The sequence below is a fragment of the Amblyomma maculatum genome, chromosome 3 (assembly GCF_055883805.1).
Source record: "Amblyomma maculatum isolate TAMU_Amacu chromosome 3, ASM5588380v1, whole genome shotgun sequence".
Taxonomy (NCBI): domain Eukaryota; kingdom Metazoa; phylum Arthropoda; class Arachnida; order Ixodida; family Ixodidae; genus Amblyomma; species Amblyomma maculatum.
In genome coordinates, this window is record NC_139346.1 from 147824640 (window position 1) to 147840611 (window position 15972).

Below are 15972 nucleotides of genomic sequence, written 5' to 3' on the forward strand. Positions count from 1 at the left end.
ACAACTACTATGCTTAATATGCTCGCAAGCCGTCATGGATGCAAAACGCAGATCTTGATAGGACATCACGAAGTAGCACTAGCTCTGGGACACGCCTGCACACCACGGGTAAAACAATTTCATACTATGTTCAGAGACTATGTGAACAATTTACAATAAGCAGGCCTATCTCTTCCATTAAAACTGAAAATCATGAATTTGTCTGACAGGATGTTATAGTGCGCGGTGCTAATATCAAAATGCTAAAGCTCAGGAAATATGTAGTATTTTTCTTGGGAAATATTAATATCAACTGCCCATGTTTAAAAATAATGCTGAACTTCCTGTTTCCTTTTTTTGCAGAAACAGAAATACTACCGAGAGAAACAGGCTGCTCTGGAGATACCAGCACTCCTCAAGACGGTATTTCGAATAAACGACATTTGAGATAAAAGTCCTGACGGTTTTATTTCACGCGACAGCAGCATTCCCGAGTAGATACTCGAGTTAGTCGCAATGCTCACTGCCTTGTGTGACGAGTGCAATTGGCATCATATTACTTAACACAGTAATCTGTCCGAAAGCTATCTCATATACTCGGCGGGCGATCTAGGTAAAAAAATGGACACATTTGCGGTGCAAACTAGCTGGTTTAAACTACACACAAGTCGTTTCCAGCCGTGCAGCAATCCTGAACTTACGTTTTAAATTCAGCCTAGATCGTTTTTTATAGAAGAATATTCAAGGAAAATCTTGTTACTTTCTTCGCGGTCAAGTGCAACGACAGATCCAAATTCTTTATTACCAGTGTATCTCTTATATGTGTGCTTTTATTCTAAGAGGCAAAGAAATCGACGGAAGAATGGAAAAAAGTTACGTAGTGGCACCCTTCTTTAAACACTGCAAGAAGCACTAGAATTTCTTTTACTTTATTTCCACTGCTTTGTATTCTTTTTCAATTCTGTCCACTTCTGCATGGACTGCGGGAGGGAAATCGGAAGAATTTATGAAAAAAGAATAAATAATTGTCACTGCTTCGCCCATTTTCGAAGAAGTGCATGCGCTCTTTGTCTCAAAATGAGCGCGCGACGCCGCTTGTCAGCATTGTGTTGCATGCGCAACTTCACATTCTGCCGACACATGGTAAGTGCATGCCGTAATTTACGCAATGAACTAGGCAGGTTCTTAACAACCGTCTCAGGAGTTGGTGCCCTTCGTATGTCAAGTATGTCCCGACTGGCTGTCGATGACAACGCAGATCGGTGCACCGCTGATGGTTTTGACATCCTGTATCGATGTATGCAGGCCCATTGAAGATTTCTGTGATAAAAATTCTCAGTTACTTAATAAAACATTCCTCTTGTCCTCTGCCAGCAGACAAGAACGGTGACTTTGCGGTGCTTTCAAAGTCCATATTTAATGCCGAAACAAATAAAATTATTTCCACGTTTCAAAATTATCTAACTAGCCATTCCTTAAAACACGAGCAAAAGAGTAAGAACATAAATCTAGTTGTGACATAGCTATAGAAAATAGGGACCAAAATGAGCTCGTAGTTTTTTCAGTATGAAAACGAACGCACAGGGTGTCTAGTTAAAAAAATCATTTTATAAACCTACAAACATTCAAATATTAGTATTATAAAAACTTGGAAGTAGGGGCCTTTCTAAATACACAAGCTAACAAAGCCTTTTATACCTACGTTATCTCATTCGCTACCTCATCTAGCGTAATTATAAAAGGCTTTGTTAGCTTGTGTATTTTGTGTATTTTGTTAGCTTGTGTGTGTTTGTTAGCGAATGATCTAGCCCGAGCTCTCACAAACCGGGCGGATCCCCATCCCTACCTCACCCCTCTCCTAGGACCCTACGGCGACAGGCTGGAACACCTACGGTTAGAAAGAAGAATTTTCTCACCACCACACAAACACCTTCCTTCCTCGGACGCTATAGACTGGAGAAAAATACAAACAAACACATTCCCTAATCTTCAAATTTTAAATAAGATAAGCCCAACAAAATACACGAGTTACTGTCCTTGGTGCGGTGCAAGCCCCACACTCTATCACATCTCTTGGGAATGCCAGGACAAACCTGACCCAACGTTAATAGTGCCTTGCCCGACACACGAGCAGTGGGAGGCGGCCCTGACCAGCGACAACCTGGACCAGCAAGCCTGGATTATCCAGCTAGTCCGCAAGTCAGCTGCTGCCAGCACCGACCACCCAGCTCCTGCGAATTTTTACTGAATATTATGCTCATTAAAAGTTTTCTCTCTCTCTCTCTCTCTGCACCTACGTGATCGATACTAAAGAAATCTACCATTTACTACTCTACTCAGATGTGCTTAAGTGCGTCAAAGAGCATTGATGATCTATAGGAGTACTGGATTACGAAACGGCCACAGATATCTCGTACAAAATATATTTATGTATATCCTTCTTCTTCATGCCCTGTTTTATCAGCCGGCAAGGGAATTTCTATCTAATGAAAGTGTGGTTTTCCGTCGGCGTTTCCCTTGCACCAGTGTTGAGTAACATATATTTCAGGTATTTGAATGACTTTCCTAAAGTTGTTTAATTCAACTTTTAAGACCTGTAAAAACTGATGGTGGCTCAATTCGAATAATACTGGATATGCGTAGCGAAAGCTGCCAAACGGATCGTTAGCAAAGTCTAACTCGAACGTTCTCGTCGCCAATGCCCTCGCTGCAAACCGATGGTGTGATGGGCAATTCGCTACGTCTCCTTGGCATCTATCGAATCATTCTGCTACATTTGATCGGCTTCTTTTTGTTCTCCCTCTTCTCTCTTTTGTCGTCTACTTCACTCTTTCTTCTGACGTCTTATTCTTCATGGCGTCTTCTGAATCACCTTGCTCCACCTGACCGGCTTCTTCTTCTTCTTTCTCTTCTCTCTACTTCTTCTGTGCTTGGAGCAACTAGTTATCATGGTTACGGCACATGCGCAGGTGTGACTAGCGACGCGCACCCGAGTGAGTGAAAAAACTTTATTGAGGTCTTTTGGTTAGTCTCGGAGAGTCTTCCTGCAGCCGCTTCTTCGCCACCGTTGGAGACTCCTTAGCACGGGTGGTTCCCTCATTCCAGGGCTCCACTGGTCCTGGCTACGTCGCATGCGTGCTGCACCAATGCCCTTTGGGCGGTGAGCTCGCAGCTGGTTAGCAGGCCCTCCCATTGCTCCGCACTCGGGTTAGTTTGTTTGTGGAAAGTGTAGTTGTGTTTACATTCCCATGTGACGTGGTATAGGGTCGGACTGTCTCCGCACCAGGGGCAGCTATCTCTATACTGTGTGGGAAACATTTTGTTTAGAATGTATAAGTTGTGGAAGGTGCCAGTCTGCAGTCTTCTCCAGCTGGTCGCTTCTTCTTGTGTGAGTCGCTTGTGGGGCGGAGGGTATTTTAACCTGCTGCCTCTGTAGTGATTCAAAAAATATCTGCGTACGTCGGGTCCACCATCACGGGGTCCACGAGGTCTTCTGTCAGCAAGGCTCGGTGCGTGATTTCGCGAACCAGGCTGTCTGCCCTCATGTTGCCCTCTATGTTGGTGTGCGCCGGTGCCCAGAAAACTACTTGTGTTGCTTTATAGCCCGAGGCTCCTGCGCCGAGGAGAACCCGAAATGTGCCGCCGACTAGCCTAGCATAGCGTTCGCTACAAAAGTATTGTCCAGTTTAGTAACGGTGTTTTGTAAGGTACTTCAGGCAGTTCAGATGATCTGTTAATTTCCAGAAAAGAAGAAAATCCGTCTCCTGGGCGTAACGCTAGAGTGCGAAAAGACCACACATGCTGGAGCTACGAGTACGTCCCCCTAAATATAAATTGCTGCTTGGCATGTCATTCGGCACACTCAACGTTAATATAAATATAGCCATTGTAACCATACGTTTTAAGAAGGCGGTTGAGAAGTCATGTGCACACAAGATGCAAGGTAGTTGTAGCAAAAATAAAACAGCGAAATTAGGTGCTTATACTAACCTACCTTGGTATCGGTAGCTGCAATGATGACTGGTAAGAAACGTGCCTGACGACTGTTAAGAAATATCAGTGGATTCGTATGTGCACATGAGTTCACAAAACGTGAAGACAAAAATATAGGCCAGTGAGCTGGTGTTCACATTATATGTTTCAGTCGCTGATAACGTCGCAAAATTTTCAGTATGAAAGCACCTTTCAAAGTAAAAAAGCAAATCAGTCCCTGAAGCACAGGAAAACATTTGGCGACTGCAGAGAAGGTCTTATTTACAGCCTGCCGATGCCATACGGCAACGTTTACCCGCGCCATATGGGAAGGTAAAACAATGACAGGCTAGTGAGCGCAATAATATATATATATATATATATATATATATATATATATATATATATATATATATATATATATATATATATATATATATATATATATATATATATATATATATATATATTAACATAAAGGCTATACATATCGAAAGTGGAAAATTCGATAAGGTCCTAAAAGCGAAATGATGTTCTGGGTAAGGGAAAAACACGAGCGCGGAACACTGTAAATAAATGAACCTTCAAACTATGGCACAGTGTGTTGAGAAAAACAGTGGGCGGAACCTAAAAACCTCCCCAGAAAACGGTACATGCGAATATTCTTTCGCTTTATTCCTGCAGAACAAGCTGAAGTTGTTGCCCATTCACGTTCCTTATATCCGCATTGTGTGCGCATTAACACGACTATTAAAGCTGACCAAGCTGAAGTTGTTGCCCATTCACGTTCCTTATAAAAGCATTGTGTGCGCATTAACACGACTATTAAAGCTGACATTTGTTTGTAAGATTTGTAAACATAAATGAAGAAACAATCAGAACTAAAAAGATTGCCTTGAGCGCACTCTTCAATCTCAGCAGGGAAGCTTATCACGAAGATGAATGAGATAAAAGAAAGCACGCCTTTCATGAGCAACTCGCATGATAAAAATATAAGTCCTTATGTGCGAGGACAATTGGTTCAAAAGCCGAAATGAAAGCTTCAGCGTGGACGATTAGGCTTGAGAAAGACCTGACCAAAAACCCGATTTATGCTATGCCGAGCAATATTCGTACACAATCAAAGCATAAAAGAAAGCAGTTGAGGAGCAGGTACATGAAAATCCTGAGCAGATGCCTCAAGAGATCAGTGAAGCTAATGGAGAATCCATAACACGAATTGACATCGACTTGTGTCACAGAGGAGCCACAAAAGACGAAAGCAATGAAAAAGTAATCCTACAGTTGCGGCCCCGCAAGAAACACAGCATCGCTCTCGAATTTCAGGAAAAATACTGCCACTTACAGATACTACCCAGATCTGTTCACACCGGCGGGTGTCTACATAAAGGGCATATGCCCCTATCATTAAAAGTTTTTAGTACTTTCATTGTCTGCAAATGCGTTTGTAATTGCAAGTGCGTTTGGAAAAAAAAAAATGGCGTTAGCTTCTGGAGTTGCAATGAATCATATCATTGTACTACGATCACCCGAAAATCTACAGAAGATAAATAGCAACGGTTCCAGCTAGCATGTTTTCACTAATGATTGTCACCTATCAAATCAGCCATGGCCAACAATTTCATTCTTGCCCCAAAAATTGGCAAATATATTGGACGAAATAATTTATGTTTAAAGCTGTTGCTTTTAAATCCTAGATCAATTGAGTCGAACACATATTATGCATCAATTTTACAAAAGACTTTCAACACCCCTTTTAGTGTAATTTTTTACTAAGACCGGTAACAATAAAAATTCAGATAACTGCATGAAATACTTCTTGCTCAGTAGTCGGTGAGCATGGTGCAATGTCGAGCCGTTACAGTGAGCCGCCATCCGGACACCCAAAGGCGAACATCCGGACTGCGAATGAAATTCAAGGCGATGAATTTGAGTGTTCATGTGACGAATTTTCCTCCCTCGTATAGGAACCGCGTGCATACGTTTCGAAACGAGCTACAGACGTCATTGTCAATTTTCTCTCAGAGGTCATTTAGGTAGCACTCAAGCTGGTCATCATTTCAAATAAGATTAATTTTACTTCTGTCATTCATAATGCCGCAGTTCAAAAAGCAGGTACATGGCACCTATGTTTCGTTGTCATCCGTTAGCCGTCAATGGCTTTCGAGACAGGGCCGCTGCAGGGTAATAGCGGAGCTCCAGGATGAGGAGCATATACATTCATTCATAATTCTTAATTCAAAGGATGACCTGAATCCTAAAGGGGAAGGGGGTGGGTTAGGTGAGGCTGAGGGTGCCATGAAGTCTAGCAGGGCACTAAGCTCGCGTTTGGCGTCGGTATTGGGGCTGTTCAGCCTTAGAATGTTTAAACATGGTGAGCAGATGAGAGGCGCTGCTCGTTTCAAAGACTTGCGCGCCCTCCCCAATGATGGCGCCACGGTCCCATATCTGTAACTATTGCAGTCTTGCGTCCACTCTTGTTCACGGGAGAGGCAGTAGCTTTTTGCTCATCGAGATGTTGACAACATGAGTTTAAATTGTACAAAAAAAAAAAGAAAACAGGAGGAGGCAGGTCCCTACAAGCCCTGTTACAACTATGTTAACATTTAAATCATCGCAGCCTTCTGATCAGACTACGAAACACTTTGCGGTAAAAATGGAGGCAATCTGTCCGCCCTATTTTACCGTCCTAGAAATTAAATTCCTTATATTTTTAAATCTATGACCATTTCCTCCTAGATGCAGTATTTCCAATAAATAACAACTAATGATGACGTTTTTAATGCAGATCTAAAGAAAACGTCCTCCCAAGGAACAGACTTCTAGTCATTACATGATTAAAGTGGTTTTTGCAATGACATTTCCGAAACAACACCCATGATTCCATCATCGTCAGTATTACTTTATTTATTCAAATCTAATGCAGCAAATGAAAACTAGCGATCCGGGACATCGAATTTTGAAGAAAGTGATCACCTCTCCATATTTTTTTCCCACTCCGTAAGTTTAATGCTCCTTAAATCCAATGCTGAAATTATTTTTTTTGTCCCATTTGCGTACGTGGTGTGCGTAATACGCTTTAATATTCATGTTTTGTTTGCTCTCATTGATGTGTTTCTTTTTTTTCTTGTATTTTACTGTGTAACTTGTCAATTTCTATAAGTTCTGTGGATTCGATGGTTTCACATGTATTTATTATACTTGTGCTTTTTTAATCTTTCAAACGAAGATACGATAGTCGTACGTATCAGAATGCCAGATTGTAATAAGCCTGGATTCACGTCAAGCCGTTCTCACGGCTTTTAATCCAGTTTTCTCCTCTTCAAAGGAAATAAACGAATTGAATTGAAGACCTCTCAGCCTAACAAACAAAACTACATCCATTTATATCTCCTGAAACACTAGAAGCTTTCTAAACATGAATTGGCCAACTGATTGAGCTGATATCAATCACATTTTAGATGTTAACACCAGGTATAATAAATTTATACCCAGGTTCCAAACATTGTATTTTAATTGGTCTCCTTTTGAGACGTCACCAACAATATAAAGAAGCTCGAAAGCCACGAATTACGCAGATTTATTTTTAAATATTTTCCAAACGAACAACATGTGCCCCTAGTTTCTGGACATTTTATAATGGAATAAATGTGTAAACTAAAAAAGAATATTGAAATAAACCAAACAGCAGAAAAACGCGAAATCTAAGGACTATTATCGCTGTGTTTTACACACCCTGGCTCTCCGGTTCAGTAGCCTAGCGTATCCATCACTGAATCACTTTAGCGGTTGCATTCGCTTCTGATAACCCTGTATATGTAAGTTTAAAATCTATCAATTTAAACAGGTTATCAACTTTTCTAAGAAGCTCTACAAGCCATCTAAGCCTGCGACGTCGACATTTATATCTGTACTACTTTCACCCCGCCGCTGTGGCGCAGTGTTTAGGCCGCTCAATAGAATTGCAAACTCTAGTTAAGTATTGCGGAGACGAAGGGGACGCTCTAGGCTTCAGTTTTAGCGCAGTTACGTCGGTTCTGATGATTTTCAACGGCTCAACTGATCAGGGTCTTAAAATACAAGGCCTTGAAATACCTAGAGTAGCAGAATATAAATATCTGGGGGTATGGGTAAACGAAGGATTGGCATACATTGGAAAGCATGAGCAATCACTTAAGGCCAAAGGGCGAAGGAATGCCGGGATAATGAAGCATAAGGCATTGTGGGGATAGAATAGGTATGAGGTTTTGAGGGGTATTTGGAAAGGAATTATGGTTCCCGGACTTACTTTCGGAAATGCGGTTTTGGGCCTAAAATCAGAGGTACAGTCGACATTAGAAACAAATCAGAGATCCGTTGGACGATTAGCACTAGGTGCCCACGGCAAAACTATAAATGAGGCGGTATAGGGAGATATTGGCTGGGCATCTTTCGAAGTACGGGAAGCTCAGAGTAAAATATTATATGAGGAACGCCTAAGGAAATTGGACAGGAACAGATAAGCAGCTAAAGTATTTAAATACCTGTACCTAAAAAGCGTTGACTCACAATGGATTAAAAGAACTAGGAAACTAACAAGTAAGTATGCTAGTAACAAGGACGGAGAAATAAAAAGCATTAAGCAACAGGTGAAAAACACAGAAGGTAAAAATTGGATAAATCGATGGAAAAGAAACATAATGTGGAATTATACCGAAAGTGGAAAATGCAGATCAGGAAGGAAGATTTCTTTGATAACTAAAGAGGCAGTGCACTACTTTTTGAAGCTAGATCAGGGTGTCTTAGAACACGCAGCCACAAAAAGAAATTTAACATTGGAGATGACGCATGTGCTGTACGTGGAAACTCCAGTGAAACAATTGACCATATTATACTTGAATGTAATGGTATCCATCCGGAAGTTCGTGCAGGCGCAATCACTGTTCCTGAAGCTCTGGGGTTTAGAGATAACAGTGGCCGGGTGAATAAACCGGCAGTGGAAACTAGCAAAACACGACTGGGAGATTGGTGGCTTAAAAGCAGAGAAGTGACATAATGTTAGTAATGTAAGAACAAAATTTAATAAATAGAATAATGGTTTAGTTAATGATTCTAAATCAATAATTAAGATATAGGGAGAAAAATGAGCATGATAGCTACTGCTACCACCCCGTTTCAAAGGGGACGCTCCTATATTCCATCCATCCATCCATCCATCCATCCATCCATCCATCCATCCATCCATCCATCCATCCATCCATCCATCCATCCATCCATCCATCCATCCATCCATCCATCCATCCATCCATCCATCCATCCATCCGTCCGTCCGTCCGTCCGTCCGTCCGTCCGTCCATCCATCCATCCATCCATCCATCCATCCATCCATCCATCCATCCATCCATCCATCCATCCATCCATCCATCCATCCATCCGTCCGTTCGTCCGTCCGTCCGTCCGTCCGTCCATCCATCCATCCATCCATCCATCCATCCATCCATCCATCCATCCATCCATCCATCCATCCATCCATCCATCCGTCCGTCCATCCATCCATCCATCCATCCATCCATCCATCCATCCATCCATCCATCCATCCATCCATCCATCCATCCATCCATCCATCCATCCATCCATCCATCCATCCATCCATCCATCCATCCATCCATCCAATACATTTCCCGAGGATGGAAGGCGGCCATATGTTATGCGATGTCGGTGCACATTAAAGAACCTCAGGCGGTCGAAATTTCCTAAGCCCTCCACTACGGCGCCTCTTGTAGCTTGAGACGATTTGGGACGTTAATCCCCGTGAAACTAAACATGTGCTATTTCCTTTCCCAAAACAAATTACTGTCTTGAGCGGAAGAACATATTGACTGTAATAGTGTGGTAGCATTCCATAATGCTGCAGTCATCACTAATGGCAACGACTTTGAGCTTCTCGCTTTAAATTTAATTCTCCATTTTGCGCCTGGTAAAAAAAAATACATTTTTTGAAGGACTAAACCGCCTTGGTTAAATCCCTGAATTGGCCCCAGAGAAGACTCTAAGTTTCTTACAGCTTTCCAGGCGCTCCTGTGACTACCACGTATGCTAGCAATAGCTGCCAAAGAGCCAAGAGTCTCATGCCATTCTGGCTTGTTCATTCTAAACTTGTCAAGCGTGCCAGAGAAAAATTATGTTTTCGAAACAACCCGGAGAAGTCGATAAGGCCTGAGCTCTAAGATAGCTTCCTTAGTAAAGTGAAACAGCTAGAGACTGCAGCATGAGCAAGCTATATCTTATTATCTATCCCAGAGAACTTGTTGAAAGGATAAATTAGAGTTCTGGCCACAACGGAGCATTGAAGGGTGAAGAGAAGAAAGAAGCAGGTGGACGATTATCCAAACTTGATAAAATTTTGCACAGCCTAAAAGAAGTGGGTTCACGGGTCGATGTGGATGTTGTTTTTTCTGTACCCCATAAACGCTAAATCATTGCATCAAAAGCAAGGCGGGCTATGCTAAGAAGCACCAAAAATTATTTGTACAGGGCGCCAGCAAAGTAGTTAATAGTATTTAGCTGACATGTAGCGAGCACTATGCGGAGAAAACAGGTAGATGTCTCTAAGACCAACAAGGGAAACACAATAACAACACAAGTGACGCTGTGGCTGGTCATTTTGGCATTCACTGCCGATACTGCACGGAAAGAGGAAAGCATGGGAAAGTAAGAACCAGATTACCGCATGTTCATCCATTGTGAAGTTTTGACACACAGCCCCCCAAAAATCATGTGAGCGCTTAATGAATTTCTAGAAATTCACCGACACCGAAAACAATGCTTACGCACTGTATAACTGTTCAGCCATGAAAAAAAAAATAATGCTTACTTGCAAATGGATGGGTAAATCAGTATACCTGTTGATATATAACTTTTTCTCGCCTAGAGGTTCTTGTACTGCCATTCATGCCATCGTTTAAGTGTTTGTTTACATTTGAGGCTATTTACCACGGAATCTAAGCATTCGGAACCATCAAAAAAATTATGTTCTAAGTAAGTGCCGTAGTTTCGTCTTTTGCGCGGTCGATACCTGTGATACGCTGCGGGTATTTTTTGCAATGCGTGAACAAATCATTTTCAAGCATCGTTTTCGAAATTTTGTCCAATACTTGTGAATAGCACATCTTTTTTTTTTTTTTTTTCAATAACGCAGAATAAATTGTGCTGGCGGAGGAGAGCCAATTAGAAAGTGTGCGAGGGACGTAGAATATTATCCTTCTCATCTTTAGCTTTTTACTTGCCGCAGGCAACGAAGGCTCTTTCCATCGTTCGCTTGGCTGGCTAACACATACATGCTCAAGGATGCCAAACTATTTGTAATTAGAACTGCCGAGAAGGAAGAAAAGAAAAAGAGCCGTAAAGGTGCACTCTCTAACGTGCCAAAGTGATTAAGCAAGTACCATAGTGGTTTTACTGAACCTGTACCTGATATACCGTTGGTGCTACTGCAATATAATACAGAAAGGAAAGGGGCTGAAAACAGGCTGAGATGGTAAGCATCTTAAGGACGAGCTGCGATTGCGGAGGTTAGGATATGGCGATAAACTGGCGGCCTCTAGCTTTCGCAAGTATTAAACCATGTGGTCATCTACAAAGTTAAAGCGGGTTTTCCAAATTTCTTCAACATTAGGAGCACGTTTTTGAAGGAAACTTGGTGGTACTTATATGCAGACAAGTCCAATAGCTGATTTATTTTTCTTCACAGAAAACATTACTTAGGAAGCATTCCACATGCAGAGCGGCGCATATTTATCTCCACAAAGGGTGGATAAACAACTGCGGTCAAGCCTTCATGCGAGCTCTTTTTTTTTTCGGATATTTTTTCTCCTGTTTTGCCGTTATGCGCCCAGTGTTGTATAAAAAGGCTCCCGATCACTGTGAACTTCAACAGTACCGAGTTACCTTCCAAGGGTTGGAGCAAGCAACAACTATGATTGCCTTAAGTGCAAAGAATTCACACCACCAGCTTCTAAAGATTGAGACAATTTTGCCATTTTGATAGCTATCGAATAATTTATTGTGCGGAGGACAATTTTAAACGCATCGCATATATGCGTACTATGGTACAGCGCCTATGCATGTTGAATCAACCGTGAAGCAATGTAAGAAAGATACCCTAACAAGACAGTTGCTTTCAAAATATTTCTTGAGGTTATAATTGCGTCAAATACGTTTTAGGTAACAGGGGAAGAAAAATTTGGTATCCATTTAATAGCTACCAGAGAAGAATGTATAGGCTCTTTACGGCTAGAAACAATGTATGATTCAGCCTTCCCATCCCGCTGCTGTTATTTCATAAACAAAGTCGCATGGTATTAAAAGATTCAGTTTATTCATCAATCGATGGGAAGTACAACTAACAGAAACGTACATTATGTTAAAAACTTCTGAGACGATATCAGAGCGCCGAGTGTTGAGCATTTATTGTTATAGGACAATAAAAAATATGAAACACTTCCACTGTTCTATAAGTTGTTATTCCGTCTAACACCTTTATTTCCTCCAATTAAACTCGGAAGGCCCTACAGAAATAGGCACGCATATGAGTATGCTTGATTTAGCGGCAATAAAACGCCTCATCTCCTTAGCCTCTTTTCCTTCCAGTTCTGTGCAAGCATCATTCTCGCCTTCATGGCTGGCGCTCTGAGCCACCCAGTCGTCACCACAGGCCTTGGTGTGATCCCCGGTGTTCCTCTAGGAGCTTACATCGGTGCTCCAGCCCTGGCCGCTGTTCCCGCCTCAGCAGCCGTGACATACCACTCTGCTCCAGCCGTTGCTGCTGTTGCTCCCGCTGTGACGCGCGTCGACACATACCATGCTTCTCCAGCTGTGGCTGCGGTTCACGCCGCTCCTGTTGCAGCCGCTGCCGCTCCAGCTACAGTCACCAAGGTCGATACTTACCACGTAGCGCCAGCCGTGAGCAAGGTGACCACTGTTCAATCTGCTCCGGCTGTTGCCACGGTCGCTGCAGCTCCAGCCGTTGCAAAGGTGACCACCGTTCAGGCGGCCCCTGCCGTTACCCGAGTCGACACCTACCACGCTGCCTCTGCCGTTGCCACTGTCGCCGCTGCTCCTGTCCTGGCGGCTGCTCCGGCTGTGGCCAAGGTGGAGACAGTGGCCCATGCTGTTCCAGCTGTCCCTGCGTACCACGCTGCTCCCGTCCTGGGAGCTCCAGTTTACGGTTACGGCGTTGATACCCTTGGCTACGGCTTGGGCCACTTTGGCTACGGCTTTGGCCTTGGTGCTTACGGCCTTAACTACGGCTATGGCCTTGGAACTCCCTTCCACTACACCAACCTCTTCCTCCGTAAGAAGAAATGTAAGTAACCAAAACGCTTGTTTTTTTTTTCTCCCTCACTTGCCGTGTGGAAATATTGCTGAGGGTTGCGTTGAAAAGCCATGATTATTGTTTCAGCCTGTTTGAAATTCTCTAAAAGGCGCTAAATATGTCGCCTTGACCAGTGAACTGTGTGCGTAGATGTTTTCAGGCAGCAGCAACGGCAGCTCTCGACCCAACACTGATTAGTGGAAAAGAAAACTGCCCTACAGGGAGCGGTACATTCAAGGCTAGAATACTGAAGAGCTTGTATTGCTTATAGGAGCTTGTAATACTTCAACACGGTCGGGAGGCATTATGAATACAAGAACGCTGGTGGCAAGAGAACGCAGGAAAGTGCAAGAAAAATTCATCGACACTTCTGTGCACCATGGGTGAAATAATTTTTGCCATATGATCAGGGCCTATGCCAGGAATACAGAGTGAGCACCTATACCTCCCCCCTCTTTCATTATAATTGAAAATCATGAAATCGCTTGGCATGACACTATCATGATCTGTACCAAACTTGGATCGCTAAAGCTCAGCATATAATTGATATAGCATTATTCTTGAATAAATTACTCCAAAATACGAATATTTTCAATTATTCTCCTACCTTTCTTTTTGCAGAAACGGAAATACTACCGCAAGAACAGGCTGCTCTCAAAATACCAACACTCGTCAAGACGGTATTTTGAATAAACAACATTTGAGGCAAAAATCCTGGTATATATTTATTTCAAAACATAGCAGCGGTCTAATGTGAAAATTTCAGTTAGCCTGAAAACTAACTATCGTGTTTTATGAGTGCAAAGCGCCACCTTGCTAACATATATATCTGGATAAAAGATGTTAACATACGGTGTGTGACGTCTCTTGACACAAGGATTCAAATCCGTGCGACGCAGCTGTCATACATTGTTCCCGGCGGTGTCGCGATTCTCAAGCTATATTTTTAATGTGTCCACTTGAATATTGTATAATGCTCATTAATGAAATGTTTGTTATTTTATTCGAGGTCAAGTGTGTTCCGCTAGCTCATAGCTGGATTTAAGAACAGCTAATCCAGATTTTTTTTGTCAACCAATCTCCTATGTGGTTCTTCTATTCCAGAAGTTAAATAAAGCGAGGGAAATATGAAAAAGAAAACCTGAGTATTTGCGCCCTTCCGCGATGCAGTAGTGCAACAATAAAGTTGCACTTAAAAACACAATAATAATTTACAAAGCGCTCGCGCTCTCTCTCTCGAAGTGATGGACCGGCGCCGCTGTCAGCGTTTTCTTCAAAACGCGCCACTACAATCTGCCAAGATTTGAAAAGCACGCGTTGTAGTAAGGGATAAGCAGTCGTATAGGCCACTAACCGTCAGTACAGATCGAGGGAGCTTTCTTGCACTGTCATGGAGTTAAAAAAAAGAAGGGAGGGACATGAGTGAAGTAGCATTAGCATAGGATACTAGTACTTATTATTGTTCAGCGCACTCATCTGCGCGAAGGCCGCTCAGGTGAACACCGTAAGCGTGCCCGTTTCCTGCGTTTAAAATGGGGTTGAATTGTATGTTGACATTTTTACATGCTGGAATAAAGTAGGTACCCGGAAGTACTATCATGCTCGGTTTAATATACGAATGCATCGCTACAACGCGTGGTTATAGACACTCCCAGGTTATACAGTGGCACCGATTCTTTTCAGTTCTTTTACTTTTCTCGAGAGAGCATCGATGAGACCCTTTCTGCAGCAGCTCATCATTCCACTCTGACCTCATCGTGACCACTTTGTCGTTGAGGTTCTTGTGATATTTTACTGATTTCTAAGTCGAACAATAAATACAAAAATGAGAAAACCTATAGATGCGTATAAGGAGAGGATTAAAAGGGCTTGGGCCGAATTTCGACACGCGCCTTAACTGAATGAGAATGCCTTACGTGAGGTTCGTCTTCATTCGTAAAATTTTTAAACACGCCTTATTGCGGAGCTCTTAGTGAGGTCTCCCATGGAATGTTATCTCGCCTATGTAGGCACAGCGCTACCTTATGTTTTCTTTCATCGGTCCTTGCCTGGAACGCATGCTTCCCTGCACCACAGCTCGCTTTGTGCTTGCGCAGTATGGCGCCTTTGGTGACTCGGGCGAGGCCCTCTCGCAGTGGCAGAGCACCCAAAGCAGATATTGAGTTTTGCCCTCACATAGCCTTTCCACTGTAAACAGTTGCACTCTGCTAGACTGACGATATTTTCTTGTCATGCCAAATGAAGATTTTAAACAAAACGTGTCAGATGAGAAACGTACCTCAAAGAAACACAAAGTTGGAAATGTGTACTTATTCTTTGCGTAATTCGAAGCAATATATTTCAAATATCAAACACAAAAAATCGCCACGATATGCGTAAAAGCAGCTCCTCGTTCCTCTGAATGCCTCTTTATCCAAGGTGCGGCTAACTATGGTTGGAAATTAGACATATGCCTTAAAATCTTCGTTCCTTGCGGGTCCTTGTGGAAGGTAAGGAAAGACCTCAAGCCTGGTAACGCTTTGTAATTTAGCCCTAAAGCAAACATATGAATAGATGCAATATAATTAAGAAACCCAATTTCTAGCAGGTGTGCTACACCAGATTAGAACTTTGTCAGAAAACAATCTGTGAAAAATTGGAGGTCGAAAAAGGGTTTCCAGATTTTGTTG

At 42.5% G+C, this 15972-nt stretch overlaps 1 protein-coding gene across 1 annotated transcript; it reads left to right on the forward strand.

Annotated features, from left to right (window-relative positions):
- Positions 1 to 12606: 12606 nt before the first annotated feature.
- Positions 12607 to 13302, forward strand: LOC146196349 (uncharacterized). The gene has a single exon (XM_084596968.1). It carries the CDS (start codon positions 12607 to 12609, stop codon positions 13300 to 13302), a length of 696 nt encoding a protein of 231 aa, XP_084453094.1.
- The last annotated feature ends 2670 nt before the right edge of the window (positions 13303 to 15972 follow it).

Bases quoted from the DNA above. Each gene is read 5' to 3' on its own strand.
- LOC146196349 (XM_084596968.1), top strand. From the start codon at position 12,607: ATGGCTGGCGCTCTGAGCCACCCAGTCGTCACCACAGGCCTTGGTGTG.